This window comes from Podarcis liolepis (genome assembly GCF_965112155.1).
Source record: "Podarcis liolepis genome assembly, chromosome: 3".
Classification (NCBI taxonomy): Eukaryota; Metazoa; Chordata; class Lepidosauria; order Squamata; family Lacertidae; genus Podarcis; species Podarcis liolepis.
The window spans coordinates 115,729,911-115,746,183 of NC_139557.1; the positions used below are offsets into that span (position 1 = coordinate 115,729,911).

The 16,273-nt window shown below is 42.4% G+C and overlaps 1 protein-coding gene across 2 annotated transcripts in view; it reads right to left on the reverse strand.

The window, feature by feature from the left end:
* BCL11A (BCL11 transcription factor A) overlaps positions 1-16,273 on the reverse strand; it is a 155,816-nt gene that overhangs the window by 10,229 nt on the left and 129,314 nt on the right. Inside the window, exon 3 of one of the 2 annotated variants that reach the window (XM_083494338.1) lies at positions 7,845-9,569. In XM_083494338.1, coding sequence (XP_083350464.1) covers positions 7,845-9,569 — 1,725 coding nt within the window. Of the gene's footprint in view, positions 1-2,704; positions 9,570-16,273 lie in introns of those variants that run through there. The other variant, XM_083494337.1, reaches the window with a different exon arrangement.

Below are 16,273 nucleotides of genomic sequence, written 5' to 3' on the forward strand. Positions count from 1 at the left end.
CGCTTGTGCTGATGTAGGTGAACCAGGACGTTTCTTCTCTCCGTGCTCCTCCCAGCAGTCATTCCTATGGACGCATGACCTGATAAGTCTCCAGGCACTCTGGTCATCTGCAAGGGATCCCCACATGGCAGGTTAAGAGATCGCCCCATAAAGGTCAACCAAATCTGGAGACTGCAAGAGAACAATGAAGAGGAAGGTGGAGGATTTGAAGAAGACAGCAAATTATATAGAAGCCAGGAAGAAAAGGAAGGAGAGTGGGTAGCAGAAAACTGAGAATCCAAAGCCTGTTTGGATAAAAGTGTTTTCTACCACAGAGGGATGCCCATCAGGTGGGCAGGGGCAAATGACACGGAGCATTGATTTTGCTAGGAAGAGACACTCCCTAGTTTTGCCACAGGTTGTTCCACATGATTTTAATATTCCAGTGGATTTAATATTCAAGTGCATGTTTCATTTTTTTGGAGGGGGAAAGTTACTGTTGGAGAAAGAGAATCCAGAAGTGCAATAAAAGCACCATAAAAGGAGGGTAAAAGGGCTGGTATGAAACTGGAAATTAAAAGGGTAGCTTGAAGAAGGAAGGGGTGGCAGAATGTGTATTATAGAATAGCCATAATAGCGGCTATGTTTTACCTCCACTGTAGGAGACGGTATGCCTCTGTAGCAATTGTTGGGAATCAGAAGTTGAGAGACTACTGTTGCACTCAGGTATTGAATGTGGGCATCCCATAGGCATCTGATTGGCCACTGTGAGAACAGATTGCTGGACCAGGTGGGCCTTTGGTCTGATTGACAAGGGATTTTCTTATGACTTTTAACTGGTTCCACGGCCATTCCTTCTCTCCAGGACAATGGAGGTGTGTGAGTGATCCCCCCCCCCCAGATCCTCAGCACCCTCTTCAAATTATGATCTATTCATGACAGCTAAACTGGAATAAAGTGACGTAAATTTTAGTGTCAATATGGTTGATGGGACATTTTGTCCCCAAAAATGATTCCTGGGTTGCCTGCCTTATGTTTATATATGAGAGAAGTTTTGATCAGAATGAGCCAACTTCTGTACTTGTCCATGGATTTCCAGAATTGTGGCTTCTTGTTATGAATTTCCAGAGGCATGGCTATGTTAGTCTTGAAATTGCCCCTAATCTCCATTGCCAAAGCATGTATTTGCATGTGCAAGGTCCAAACACTGGCACTGCTGGCTAAAGGATGCCCGGTATCAAGAAAGGCCTCCATCTGTAAAACTTAGAGAGCCGCTGCCAGTGAAAATAGTGAATAATGGCCTAGGCTAGATGGATTCAGGGAGTAATTCGGGGACTAGGTTCATTCAAAGACTACTTTTTAAGATGTGGTCATTTACTTATACATACATCTGTCATTCTCTTATGAGCTAAAATGTTGCAGACCACATGGAGAGAAGTAGGTACAGGGAAGAGTAAGCGGAAGCAGCAACGTCATAAACCATGACTACACCTTTCATGGTGATATCATAATAAACATAGCGTGGGCCAGATTCAACAAATGAGTCCACTAGTAGAAGCCTGAACAGGGACTTCTGCTAGCACAGTGGAGCTTCCCTGTTCCTCCTGCAGCCCCCACCCCCACCTTAGGCTCTGGGAGGTGGGACTTTCACTAAGCATAGGTGACCATTTCTAGTTCCCATGCAATGGAAATCAGATGCCCTTCACATTACAGTGGTACCTCGGGTTACATACACTTCAGGTTACAGACTCTGCTAACCCAGAAATAGTGCTTCAGGTTAAGAACTTTGCTTCAGGATAAGAACCGAAATCGGGCTCCGGCGGCACAGCGGCAGCAGGAGGCCCCATTAGCTAAAGTGGTGCTTCAGGTTAAGAACAGTTTCAGCTTAAGTACGGACCTCTGGAACGAATTAAGTACTTAACTTGAGGTACCACTGTACTATGATATTGTATGTGAAATGCTAGGCAAGCTAATCTTGTTTCTTTATTATTAAATATCAACGTTGTTGCGCACGAGGAGCTCTACGCAAGCAAGGGCTCTCTCATTCTATGACATGGTAGTGGCATTGTACATGAAGCTCTCCCAACATTAAAGAGCTGCACGCTACTCAGTGCCTCAAAAACCTGGAGCAGTGTGAGATGGACCAGTTGCTGACATAATTTTGAAAGTTATGCCAACCAGGTTGGTGGCCGCACTAGGTTACCATGTTGTTTGCCCAGCTAGGGGGTGCAGTGGGGAAAGGCCATAGCTTAGTGGTAGGGCATCTGTCTTTCAAGCAGAAGGTCCCAGGTTCAATCCCAGGCATCTCCAGGTGAAGCGCAGAATGTCCCCCACCTGAAATCCCAGAAAGCTTCTGCCAGTCAGTATAGACAGCACTGACCTAGATGGACCAATGGTCCGACTTGGTATAAGACAGCTTCCCATGTTCCTAGTGGAGTTCAGTCCTCAGCCAATGGACAACTGAGCGGTGATGTATTTTGGGTCCTTTCCACTTGGATGCGTAACATGAGACCAACCCATGCAAAAGCATGGGGGCACGGGGGCCGGCAGGAGGGGGAAATATAGAATTTCCTCAGTTACTTAAAACACGTGATGTATTTTGAGGAGGCGTTGGACAAAATAAGGCAATGCTACTGAATGAGAACAATGTGACAATTTCTTACAAATTAAAAAGGCAAATGAGAAACAAGCCATTCTGTTACACTAGGAAGAGCAAGAGACGGTATCACAGAGGTATGTGTTTTTAATAAAGCAAATAGATGCTGCAACATGCAGTATTCGTAAAACTTGACAACATATACAGACCTCTCAGGAGGAAAAATATATATATATGTAATCAGAACCAGAGTCCAGATATTTAAAGACAATGTATACACAACGTTTTGATAAAACCTATCCATTGTACAGAATATATAAAAAGAAGAGCAGCTCCCATCCCGGCTTTCGTTCCAACCGGACAAAATGTGAGAAAGAGGTTGATCCCCAAGTGGTTGGGCCAAGCTGGGCCTGCTTTTGGGGGTGCACAGCACTGACATCCCCTATGCGCCCCCAGAGTGCAGGCAGGCGCGCCCACAAGCAGCTTCTGCTTTTGCTACGGCACCGGGTGGCACAACAGAGATGTTTCCAGTTCACCTGTCGCGTTGGGTTTTGAGTTTATTTTAAGGTGGGCAAGGGAGGGGCTCGCAGGGAGGGAGTTGCATATTGTTTCCGTTTCTGAGCTTGTCTGTGATTGTACGCAATGGTGCAGGAAGTGGGGGCTGGGGGGGAGGGCTGGCTGAGAGTCCCTTTTCACAGACGAATATGAATGAATTGGATGTTGTGGCCAATCAGTTCATCTTCCATTCTTAAGAGGGGAAATTGGGGGGGGGGGCATCCATATGGAAAAGAAAGGTCCCCTCCGCTGAAAAAATAAAATAAAGCAAGATATTTGCTCTTAATACAAGACACTGTTCCCAGGGGCAAAGCATTTTATTGTGATATAAATAGGGAGCTTTCTGGGTCTTTAGGCTACTAATACGTACATCAAAATGCCCCCATGAAGAAAACCTCGTGGTCTTCTCTTAAAAGCTGCTTCTCTCGCTGAGGGAAATTTACAGAGTGTGTCAAATGAGGACACGCAAAGCTTATGGAATGTACTTTAAGCAGTTTTTTTTTATTTTTTTTATTTTATTTTTCAATTAAGGGACAAAATGGGTGAATGAACAGGGTAATGCAGACAACTGCCCGATTTATAAAAATAAAAAAATAAAAAATAAAAATAAACCCCCAAAAACACAGACAGTGGTTTTCCCAATAGAACTTAACAAAGACTAGAACAAAAACCAAAAGAAAAAACACAATAAAGAGCCAGGTTGCCAATGACCTTTGGTCATCTAAATAATAATAATAAAAAAACAATTAAAAAAAACAAAGATCAAATCCAACGTCTCTGTTCTGAACAGAGCGTGTAAGCAATAATAAATAGTGACTTCCATAGTAAAAGATAAAATTTCAAGTTACGACAAACAGCTTTCATTACAGGAATAGAAAAGGCCCATAATAACAAAATATTTTGCATTGCCATATACAAAAAAGGTTTCGTATCCAGAGGGGCTCCTCTCTCTCTCTCTCGCTCTCTCTGTCTCTCTCGCTCTGTCTCTCTCTTTTTTTTAATATGCTTTGCATATGAAATCCTTTCCGATCTAAATATATAAAGCACCATTTAATTTTTTTTTCTTTTTGGCAATGGAAAAAAAAACCTGCGAAACTTTTTAATTTTTTTTCTTCCTTTCGTTCTAGTTTTTTTTAATTTTTTTTTCTCCTTTTACTGCATATGAAGATTTTTATTTTTAAAGATGCTGGAATGTAAAGGGGTAAGAGAAGAAGAAAAAAGGGGACGAAAGAGCACACTACGGAACAAACCAACATCATCACCTTGCATTACTGCATACAATATGGCAGCAGAAAGAAAAGTAACCCCCTTTGATATGTACAACCATCTGCAACGCTCATTAAGTGCGACATTCAAACAGATTCTTTCTCTCTCTTTTTTTCCTCCCCACCCTCCCTCCCCCCAAAACAGCCATTATATGGCCTCTTATCTGTACAATGTCACACTTTTTCTTCTAAAAAAAAAATGGTTTTTTTCAAACATACAAATAATTTGCACTATATTATCCTGCCAAATTAAAAAAATATACTGTGGCAGCCTGTTTGTTTTGTGTGTGTGTGTGTGTGTGTGTGTGCGTGTGTGTTTTTCCACTACCAAAAAAAGGTACAATGATACCTTTTCTTTCTTTTCTTTTTTTTAAAGAGAAACAAGCAACAGTTAAAAATACAAGCTTCATTATAAATACTATAGTGCCTACTCTAGGTGAACATTAAATTCAAATACCATTCTAGAAATTACAGAAAAAAGAGACCATAAATGTGTTTTTCTTCTTGTTTGTTTGTTTGTTTGTTTTCTCTTCTTCTTAGCATAGGAACCAACAGGAGTGTGCATTTTCCTATATTTTAAGTACTATATATTCTTAACCCTTTCCCCAATGTATTTATTTTACAACCTGAAGAGTTCTGTATATAACCAAGGCATAGGATTTTCCACTACTGGTTTTCAATGAAGAGCAGGTCTTGTACACCACCAAGACAATGAACCCTAAAATACAAGTTTGTTTTTTTTCTCCCCTAAACAAAATGAAGTGTTTTCGTTTTTAAAAAAAATCATAACATTTATATTTAAAAAAGTTTTGTACAAAAAAAACCAAACCCATCCTTGCACTGTAGGAGTGAGAGCAATCATTCGTTATTTTTTATATAATTGTACGACCTGTTCCCATTCACAGCGCCGTAACGTTGAGTCGCAGTCATTAAGTCAAGTAAAACGGCAAGCTGGCAGAGTTTCTTATATGCTCATCATGAGATCATGCTCATATATATTTTTTAATTTTTTTTTCATTAATCTTGCAATTTTTCCCTTAAAAGTATAGAGACCTGTAAACTGGGAAAATTGTACAGTGCATTTAAATTGTCCTATCTGAGCAGTCTTAAAAGGTTTTTTTTTTATACTCAACCTGTGTACCTCTGATTAAAGGAAAAAGAGACATACACAACAGGCAGAGTCAAGTGCTATGTGAACATCCAACGGGGCAGATCCTAGCTTAATCATAAAAACAATGAATCCTTTTCCCATGTCAACACAACGAGCACATAGCATATGGTAAAAAGAAACAAAATGAAGTACGACTTTTAGGGAGCACAGACATACTCTCTGCTACTCTTTTTAAATTATCTTTCTCTCTTCTTTTTCAGAATGTCACACTTCAAGGCAAATCTTAATAGTTCATAGTTAATCATCATATCAATATTAGCTTATAACCTGTTCTTAGTTTTAAATGGCAAGCAGTACCACATTGTGCTAATAAATCACTGTATGTTTTTTTTATTTTGTTTTTTTGCTATGTGTTACACTCAGTAAAATATTATTGCCGGACTGTTTTATATGTCTTTCCCTATATATAGAGAGAGATCAATAGACTGATATGCGGTAGGTATGCAAGGTTGTACGTTTCTAATTTGATTGTCAAGTTGACAACCAACTTAATTCGGATATTTACTTATTTTCATTCTTCTTCCTTTTAGGTTTTGTGTCCTTTTGTGTGCCAGAATCACTAAAAGATATTGGTAAAATCTTTAAAACATGAATTTTCTTCCTAGTGTATTTAATCATCTTTCAAGGCCTTCTGCACTTTTCACATTCATTTTCTTCTTATTTTTTAATCATCAGAATAATGATCAGAATCTCAAAATTGCAAGGGGGCGGGGCAAAGAGAGGGAGACAGGGTACTGGCTGGGTAACAGGATGAGAGAAAAATCATCTGCAATGGTCCCGGGATGTTTTCAGCACTCTGGAGGGGAATCAATTTGGGGTGTATTCAACTAAGTTATACTCAGAGTAAATCCTCTGAAATCAATGCACTTAAATTAGTCTTGTCCATTCTTTTCAACGGAGCTACTCTTAAGTAGGACTAAAACTGGCTACAACCCTTTGAATTAGGTGACTTTGGGCTGAGGATAGTTGGAACAGGAGTGCATGGGTAGGATCGAATGATGATTAACTAGGACGTATTGGGTTTCCTTTCTTAATTATTTGATTTAGGTAGCCACTGTTGTGAGAAATACAATATAGAGTTATCGGCTAGGTCCTAAAGGACTCGTTTACATTGCCCAGTGCGAAAGTTGAGCTACAAGTTTAGAACAAGTAGGGTTGCCACCAACATGGCTTAAATAGATTCAAGGCACTCGGATTTCCATTTCTTAAACCAAATGATAGTACAAATTTACCTTTTTTTCTTTTATGTCCTTATTTTTCAATTAAAGGCCTACTTTTTCCCTTCCCTCCCCCACCACAAAAACAACTGATACGTTAACATCCTTTTAAAGACAGAAATTGAGATAACACTGTGGAATACCCTTTTCCCTTTTCAGTGTTATCCATCTGTCCAGAGAGGGTTAATTCAAAGAACATTGCCCCTATACATTTCAAAACAAAACTGTACATGATATGTGTCACAGAATGCACGTAGCATGGTTGGTTCTGTTAAAAAATGTTTTCATTCTGATTTTCCTCCCCCCTCTCTTTTTCCTAGAACATTACAGGAAATGGGTACATAGCTGTCTGAGTTAGTATTTGGGTGGGTGGGTGGGTATTATCATTTTGTTTGCTCAGCAACCAATCAGGGGACAATTTTTTTAAAAAAACAGCCATAACATACCATACATGCTGTCTAATTTTTTTAAAAAAAATTAACAAACATACACAACATGTAAATTATTGCACAAGAGAAAGGCTCAAAGTTTGCGTAGTATTGCCCCCAATACAGATCATGCATTCAAATGGTGAAAACAGAAACGAAAAGAGGAAAAAATTAAAAAAATTAAAAATGAAAATGAAAACAGGTGTGCTGGTGACTAGCACTTTCTTAATATCATCCTTAGCTTCCATTATTTTACTCACAAGGGACTAGAAAATCTCTACACCAGGGTGGGGTGAGGGTGGGGTGGGGAGTTGGTTGGGGAAAGGGAGGAGAAGGGGGACATGTTAATATACCTCTATTCAGTTTTTATGTCATTATTCAAGACTCGATCACTGTGCCATTTTTTCATGTGTTTTTCCAGGGTACTGTACACGCTAAAAGGCATCTTACAAATTTCACATTTGTAAACGTCCTTCCCCACCTGACCATGCGTTTTCATGTGCCTGGTGAGTTTGCTACTCTGGGCGCACGCGTAGTTACACAGCTCACATTTATAAGGCCTTTCCCCAGTGTGGCTCCTCCTGTGGACAGTGAGGTTACTACAGTTCTTGAAGACTTTCCCACAGTACTCACAAGTGTCGCTGCGTCTGCCCTCTTTTGAACTAGGCCTTCCAGGGCCTGGACCACTAATATGCGGGGTGCTCCCTCCACTTCCTGTACCGCTGCGGCCTGATATCCCTCCATCCATCTCCCCAGGAGGCGTCGAGAAGCGTAAACTTCCGTTTTCGGAGGAGTGTTCAGAGGAGGAAGCAAAAGGCGATTGTCGGGAGTCTCCAAAGTTGAGGAATGGATCTTTTAGCTGCCGAGAAGCAGCGTACCCAGCTAGCCACTGGGAGTAAACATTTTCAGTGTTAGGCATAGCTGTTGCGGGAAGGTCAAACTCCTTTTCAAGTTTGATGCGTTTGGAGAAAGGGCTAAGGGAGCTCGGGCTACCCAAGAGCAGCTTTTTTGACAAACCTCCAGAGGCAGATTCACCAGGGGAACACCCCCGACCATTAATAGCGCCATCGTCGAGGCGATCGGATTCACCAGCTACCGAGTCTTCGTCGCAAGTGTCTCTATGTACCTCAGATTCGGACAAATGCCCTCGTTTATGTTTCTCTCCAAGGACCTGATGGAAGGCCTCGCTGAAGTGCTGCATGGAGCTCAGAACCATTCCTTGCATGACATCCGGCATGGAGCGGTTCTCATCGACAGACCGGGAGTTGTTCTCATGGTGACGAGCTGCTTCTAGATTAATGCCAAACCCATAGTCTGGCCGTTCATTTTCAGTCAAATCCTCCTCTTCTTCTTCCTCTTCCTCTTCTTCCTCCTCCTCCTCCTCCTCTTCTTCTTCATCCCCGTTTTCTGGAATCATATTGGAATCATTCTCACTCTTAAACTTGGCCACTACGGATTTTAGGGCACTGCTAGCACTGCCAACAAGGTCACTGGTTCCAGGCTCTGGGGAGCTGGCCGTGGAGAGGCCATCGTCAGACTTCACTGTCATTGGGGAGGATTTGTGCATATGGGTTTTCATGTGGCGCTTTAGCTTGCTTGCTTGAGTGCACGCGTGGTCGCAAAGGTTGCACTTGTAAGGTTTTTCTCCAGTGTGGCTGCGGCGGTGGACAACTAAGTTGCTCTGAAACTTGAAGGTTTTCCCACAAAATTCACAGGACTTGGATTTGACGGGAGGCTGGGAAGGGGGAGGAGCGGGAAGTGGAGGGAGAGGCGGCGTGGCCAGAAAGGGTGGCTTGCTGCCTGGCTGGAATGGTTGCAGTAACCTTTGCATAGGACTGGGCCGGTTCGGTGACAATGGCGGACTAGAGGTGTTTCCAGCTAACTCCCGAAGCCGCCTGGAGAAATCCATTGCTGGGGGCTCCATGGCCATGGGGTTGAGTCGCAGCACCCTGTCAAAGGCACTGGGGTGATGGGTTGCAAGGGCCATTTCTTCGGCACCCAAGCGTTCTATGCGGTGTGGATCCAAGTGATGCCTTGGAGGGGGACTAAACAAAGGCGGCGTGGGAGGGAAGCGCCCTTCTCCGAGACCCGAAGCTTCTCTTGCAACCGATCCGGGTATTCTAAGGAGGTTAAAGGGATTATTGTCTGCAATGTGGATCCCGTGGAGCGGTGGCTGTGAAGGGCATTCAGCACCTAGTCCTGATGGGATACCAACCCGCGGTGTTAGGGGGCTTCCGTGGTCACTTTCTAAGTAGATTCTTAATCCATGAGTGTTCTGTGCGTGTTGCAAGAGAAACCAGGCGCTGTTGAATGGCTGTTTACATGTTGTACATGTGTAGCTGCTGGGTTCATCTTTACCTGCAAAAAACAAAACAAAACACCACAGTAGCATCAATGTTTAATAACCAAATAGCTTCCTTAAGAACGTCAGACAAGACCTGCTGCTGGACCAGACCCAAGATCTTTCTAGTCTCCCACCCTGCTTCCCACCACACCATGGCCTATTGGATGCTTCCGGGAAACCCACAAGCCTTAAAGGCAATAGCTAACTCCAACTGTTGATGATCCCCAGGAACTGGCATTCAGTGACAAACTACCTCTGAACATGAAGATCTCACTGAGCCATCAAGATAGACCTCTCAACTCTGTGATTGTGTCTGATCCTTTTCTAAAGCCATCCCCAATCATCTGTCAACCAATTTCATTTGATGACCCCTAAGTTCTAGTATTTCATATTTCTACATCATGAACAATTTTATAAACCTCTGCATTATATGCCTGGTATTTGTTGACTCTTTTTACTCTTTCTTGAAAGTCATTCCTTTCCTCAGAAATAAACTTCAGCAATAAGTGCAAACACTTTAACACATAAGCAGATACACTCCACATATAGCTAAGGCCTTGATCCTAGTCCAATTTATACCAATGCACATTGTGGCCATAATCCTAAGCATAGTTTACTTAAGAGTAAGACCCATTGAGCTCAGTGGGGCATACTGCTATGTAGATCTGCACTGCTATAATTGTAATCTAAAGACAGAAGTATCAAGTCTCTGGATTTGGAGTAGTTCTGCTATGGTCTCATGGGATTAATCTGATCCATTATTGGAGGATCATAGGATACTGTGATCCTAACAGTATTTAACCTATGGGCATTGAATAACTTCAAATTTAGGTACCTCCACTAATTTTTAATGAGATTATTTAAACATACATTTTCTGGTTTACTTCCAAGGAAGTATTTTAGTGCACATGGTTATGGTCTAGTGTTGCAATCCTAACCGTACTTATTTCCAAGTAAGTCCTGCTTAAATAAGTTATGAAAATACATGCCAAAGATAAGGGTGCATATCTCATAGGATCAGAGCCTAAGCCAATTAATTATATGCCAGTCCTCATTTGGAAGCATGTGATTTTTGTTTTTTTGTTTTTTTAAAAAAATTATTCTGTAAAAAACCTTGTTTCAAGCTGTCAGCTGAGAAAATGAAGCCTGAAATATATGATATAGTACAGCCTTTCTTTCTCCAACTGGCTTATGGGTCACCCAAACAAATCTAGATAACCAGATGGCTGGATAGCTAGATAAACATGGATTTGGATAACTTGGATCCAACATCTGGCTAAGAAACTAGCTGAATATCCAAATTTAGAGGGGCTAAATAGAAGAAACCTACAGGAGCCATCTTGCTTTTCTTTAAAATGCTTAAGACTGTAAATGTCACTTTGAAATGCAGCTATATATCTGAAATTTGATATATCTATCTACTGTATAAGTAACAATTTATTTTAACCAGTATGACATGGTCCCGCTTCCTGCTATACTGATAACAACCATGTGACTGGCCCGTGGTCGGCCAATAAGCAGGCGTGCCAACTACTGGGGGCCGAGACACCTTGATCCCCTCAATATTTGTTTTAGGAGGGGTGGGCTCCCTCAATCTTCAGGCAGCCCTATGCGCATGTGATGTCACACACCGCAGGTCCAGTGGCCATCTCCTCCAGAGCACTCGGCCTTCCACAATGCGCATGACATCACACACGCGAAACAGCATTGGGCCTTCCCAATCTTGGGACAACCTCACGTCTATGGCTGTAGGATCTCAACTTTGCCCTAACCAGTATTAAGTCTACTCTGCTACCCCACATTGAATTCCTTGGTGTACTGTAATTTAAATATCACCTAGAAGAGCTGGCCCAATACATTTAGCAGCCTGAGGCAAGGACGAAATGGTCCTCCCACCTTGCTTTCTGGACTTGCAGTTAACTCTTACTTCAGCACTGGTAATTGGTCAGCATCTCCACCACAGCTGAGGGCAACACGCTAACATAGGGCTACACGCTAACATTGAGCTTGTGACTGCAACCAGTTGTGCACTCTAGTTAAGCCCTAAACTCCATAGCGAATCTCAAGTCACCCCACATGCTAGACAAGTACCCACTAGTTTGTACCATCAATCCTACACACATCAGTGGAAGGTGGTTGTTGTTGTTTGCCATCTACTTGTTGAGTCTAGTCCCTTGACAGAAAAGGGCAGTGATGCTTATCCCCTTTAGTTTTCCCTTGCAAATAGTCAGGTAGCTTGGACAATCACCAACAACGGTTCTTTGTACCCCCTTGGTAGTTGCCCACTTGGGAATCCCTGGTGCTGTCATTCCCAAGAGCGACTCCACATTTCACACTGCAATTCTGATACACCTGCAGCAGACATATATCCATAAATAGCTTGTACAAATATGTGGGAGCCCTGATGCACGGACACAGAGATGCTTAAGGGCGCCTGCCTGAAGCTCACAGCATTTATGTGCTCACTGAAGGAAATACTGCTTCTCCCATTAGGAGCACGACTGTCACATTCAGTGCAGTTCTGCCAGGCCAGAGATGAGGAAACCATGACCCTCCAGAAATGGTTAAGACTTTAATGCCCATCAACACCAGCCAGTCTTGCCAATGGTTGGGCATGATGGGAAATGCAGTCCAACGAAATGGCGAAGGACTGTGGTTTGATGGGAGAGGATGTCAAGGTCCCAAGTTCAATCCCCAGCATCTTTACATAAAGGTTCTTTGGAAGAAAGGAAATACCTCTCTATGAGGTTTTGGGATGGGTGCTGCTGAAGCTAAATGGACCAACTGTCTGACCAGTATAAAGCAGCATCATATGAATTGGAGAGAAAAAAATAAACTGTAAAAGGGATAAATCCTTATTGTTCTCTTTCAGTGGTCTGTTTCCACCAAAAACAATGGGGGGCATTGAGAGGACAGCAAAAATTAGCATAAATAAATATCTTGGCAGCTAATTGTGACATTAACAAACCATTCTGAAAATGCGGAAACTACCGAGCTCTTCCTGGGAATGCATGGGGGGGCGCACACACACATGCACACACACACACACACACACACACACACACACACACACAGAGTGTATTTATATATACTGTACTAGTCTTTGAACAAGCAAGGCTTACAATGGTATTTGACTGTGTGCTGATCTTCTAGGCTGACCTGTGATTTACTTTACGGCGGTGTTTATAATCTCACTCAATATAACCCACTTGTGGGCAAATCTTTTTTACAAGATTAGACAGTAGATGCCAAAATTAGGTTTCCAAACATATGCCTAATGTACGTGCGGGTAGAGAGGAGGGAGGGAAGTATGAAGTGGATGGGTTTTGAAAGAAAAACGCTGAAGTCCCCCTATCAAGTGATCTTCATTGTTCTTGTTTTCCTCCTCACTTCAAAGAAGGAGAAGAAAAAGCTTTATAAGGGGGATTTTCATTATACAATGTGTTGAATAAATGACTTTGGAAAATGACAGGCAGGCAGCTTTACAGTTATGTCTACTGCGACTCACACAGAGGCCCCCCCCCCCAACCCCTGCTCGTAGCTTCAGGTTTCTCTATTATTATACATTTAGTCTGACAATCTGAATTGGGAGAGAGAGAGAGAGAGAGAGAGAGAGAGAGAGAGAGAGAGAGAGAGAGAAATTGGAGGGAGGAAGAAAAAGAGAGATTCAGCCATCTCTGGCAGGTGTTTAACATTTTGGTTGCTTTAAAGGAACCCCTTTGGAATAATATTTAACATTTCATTCTTCTGCCAATGCCAGCTTTTTAATGAACCTTACTGTGATGTTTAGCGCAGGGCGCTGAAGACGGCAGCAGATAAATACGTAAATCTTCTGGAAAGAGGAAAACTCAATTGGGCATGCAGATTTCTGAACGCTTGTTTGTGGGCTTTGGGTGAGGGTCCAGAGAGGACAAAGTGGGGTGGGGAAGGCAACAGGGAAGTCAAAGCAGTTGGCAATGTGGATAGTTCTCATTTCATTTTGCTGTTATAAACTAGAAGCTTTTTATAAAAACTGCAGCAAGTGATGCTATCACCCTCTGGTCTGCTTAACAATGCAACATACCCCTGCTTTGCTAGTTTATGTATTAGGTCAGTGGAAATAGCACTGTATCTTATAATGAGGATACAACATAACAGTTTTTGTAATTGCATTTTAGCATTCCCATCAACTAGATATTCTGGATCAGAAGGGCAGCTGGTATAATCATAATGTCAATGAGAAAGGCTGTTACGGCAGAGAGTAAAGATTACATGGAGGGGGGAGCAGCTTTGAAACTGGTAATTATTACCAGTCCACTAATAGCAAATGATGCATTGCAGTTTCACCATATAATCTGTATTTCATTCAGCTTCTTGTTGGGGCAGCAGATTATATTACAGCGCTCACAATGCCAAAATTTCTAACCTACAGTCATCAATAAAAGCCTTACGTCCCATAATTTGGTAAATGACTTTCTTCATAACATCTTCAACTGTTGTAAAGGCTAGTATCGATTTCTTACATAGGGGGGGAAAGGCTTCATTTATTTACTGGAGTATAAAATGTAATATTTTTCTTCATTTGCTCAGATGAAAAACAAGTTTCCACTTTTACCATTCCTGTATGGTGGGGGGGGGGAGGGAGAGAGGGAGAGGGAGAGGGAGAGAGAGAGAGAGAAAGAGAGAGAGAGAGAGAGAGAAAGAAAGAAAGAAAGAAAGAAAGAAAGAAAGAAAGAAAGAAAGAAAATGCAAGGCGAGAAAGACAGTTAAAATCCATGAGTGATTTACCTCCTGCTTTGAAGAAACACAATTTCTAATTTGTCTATTAGTACTTGATTAATTATGAAAGCTATTGACTGACCATTTTACCTCCTGGAGATGTTTTAACAGTCGATGCAAGATTGCTGGTGTATTAAGGATTGGAAGGAGGGGTCCAACTAGGAAGGGCAAATTTAACAATAAGTGAGCGAGCTTTTGCTCAGGACAGCGCAAAGCGGCAATATTTTGTTTGTAGCATGGACACCATCCAAACTCAACCCTTCATACAATAGATACCCTTTCCCAGCTGTTTTCTCCTCCGCCTGTGGGCAATGTACAAAGTGTCTATACAACTTAGAGTCTCCCTGTTTCCCTCCCCTTTCCCCATGAACTTGTGGCGTCAGCTTACTGCAGTGGCATGAGGGTCCCTCCCCAACCCCCAGCCATGCAACAGAAAAGGTTGTGTGGCTGTTTCCTAAACCCCCTAGTTTAGGAAGAGGATTACACATATTTACGGAAGATAAAGCTATAACCACCATGGCGAAGTTCTACCTCCACTGCCGGAGGCAGTATGCTTCTGAATATGTGCTGGGAATCACAAACAGGAAGAGGGTTGCTGCACTCAGGCAGTATCAAAATTTGCGAATATGTGGGCCCAATCTGGGGCTCTCTTGCATTTAGCAGGTCCTGCCCCCATACCTTGTTACTCAGGGTAGAGATGCTCCTGAAAGCCTAGGTAGGAGAGCATGCACACTTAGGCACATTATGTGTCTGTCCCTCCCTCCCACATTCCTCCTCTCTTCAATGTCTTTCTTCATCTGCTTGCAACCATCTGGGCATAAAAACTGCAAACACAAAGGCCTACACAAAGGCTGCTCCAAGAGAGGATTTGGGAGAAGCACCATAGGTGGTTGCAAGACTAGCAACCTGCCCATGTTCTCCCTCCTTCTGCTTCTGAGTCACACACAAACTCAAATGCAACAGCCTCAGTTTAAGGGATGTTGATCCCTTAACCATGTTGACCAGAGACATGGCTCTGCATACTTCATTGTTGCATGGAAGTGCAGGGGAAAAAGCATAGATTGTGGTAAGCAGACATAGGAATCAACAGCCCAAGCAGCTCAGCTTTTAAAAAACCCAAACATTTATTTATTTATTGTCCCTCAAAGCTGTGAAGATGAGCCTTGAAAAGTGACACCCCAGAATTCCCTTTGGAAATGCCAACAAAATTCCCTTGTAAGAAAGAGCTCTGCGGAGTTCCTATGCAGCCATGGTACCCAGAAATGTGGAGTGCATCAAACTGCACTGTCCTGGTCACCACATGGATTTATATGGTCTCTACATAAAGTTTGCAGCATATGGCTGAATTGCATGGATAATACAAGACTGTATCAGAACAAATAAGTTTCCAATATATATTTCCCATGCACCTGACTAGGCATTAATGTTCTCAAATCATGAGTGCAAGAAGACACCGGTTTCAAGCTAACTCTCAAGACACCTGTGTCCAGTGCTGTGCATTGTCATTCTGCACAAGCACAGTATTGTGGACCGTGTCTTGAGTTCAGCACTAGGAAGCTTTTGAAGAAAAGTTTGAGATTCTGTGGGAATCTAGAAGTCCCACAGACTGGGCCTCTAATACGTTTTGAAATGCTTGATATCTCCTGCAGTAGTTAGAAAGGGGAGGGGGACAATAAACTAGGGTAAAATGCAAATATATGAAAATCTACCTGCTTTGAATAATTAATGCAGAGTTCAGTTTTTCTTTGTGCAATGTTTGAATTACCCTGGCACAGATTTTTTTTATTAATTTCTAGCGCAAAGGCGTGTGCAGATCTGGCAAAATCCCAGGCTACGTTCCCCTTCAGCCACAAGTGCCACGGCACAGTTTCTCTCAGCATATGAAAATTAAGCAATGGATTACTGCTAGGCAAGGGCTGGAGTGGACCCAGGCCAAGCATGGCAGAGGAGGCCTCTGTTT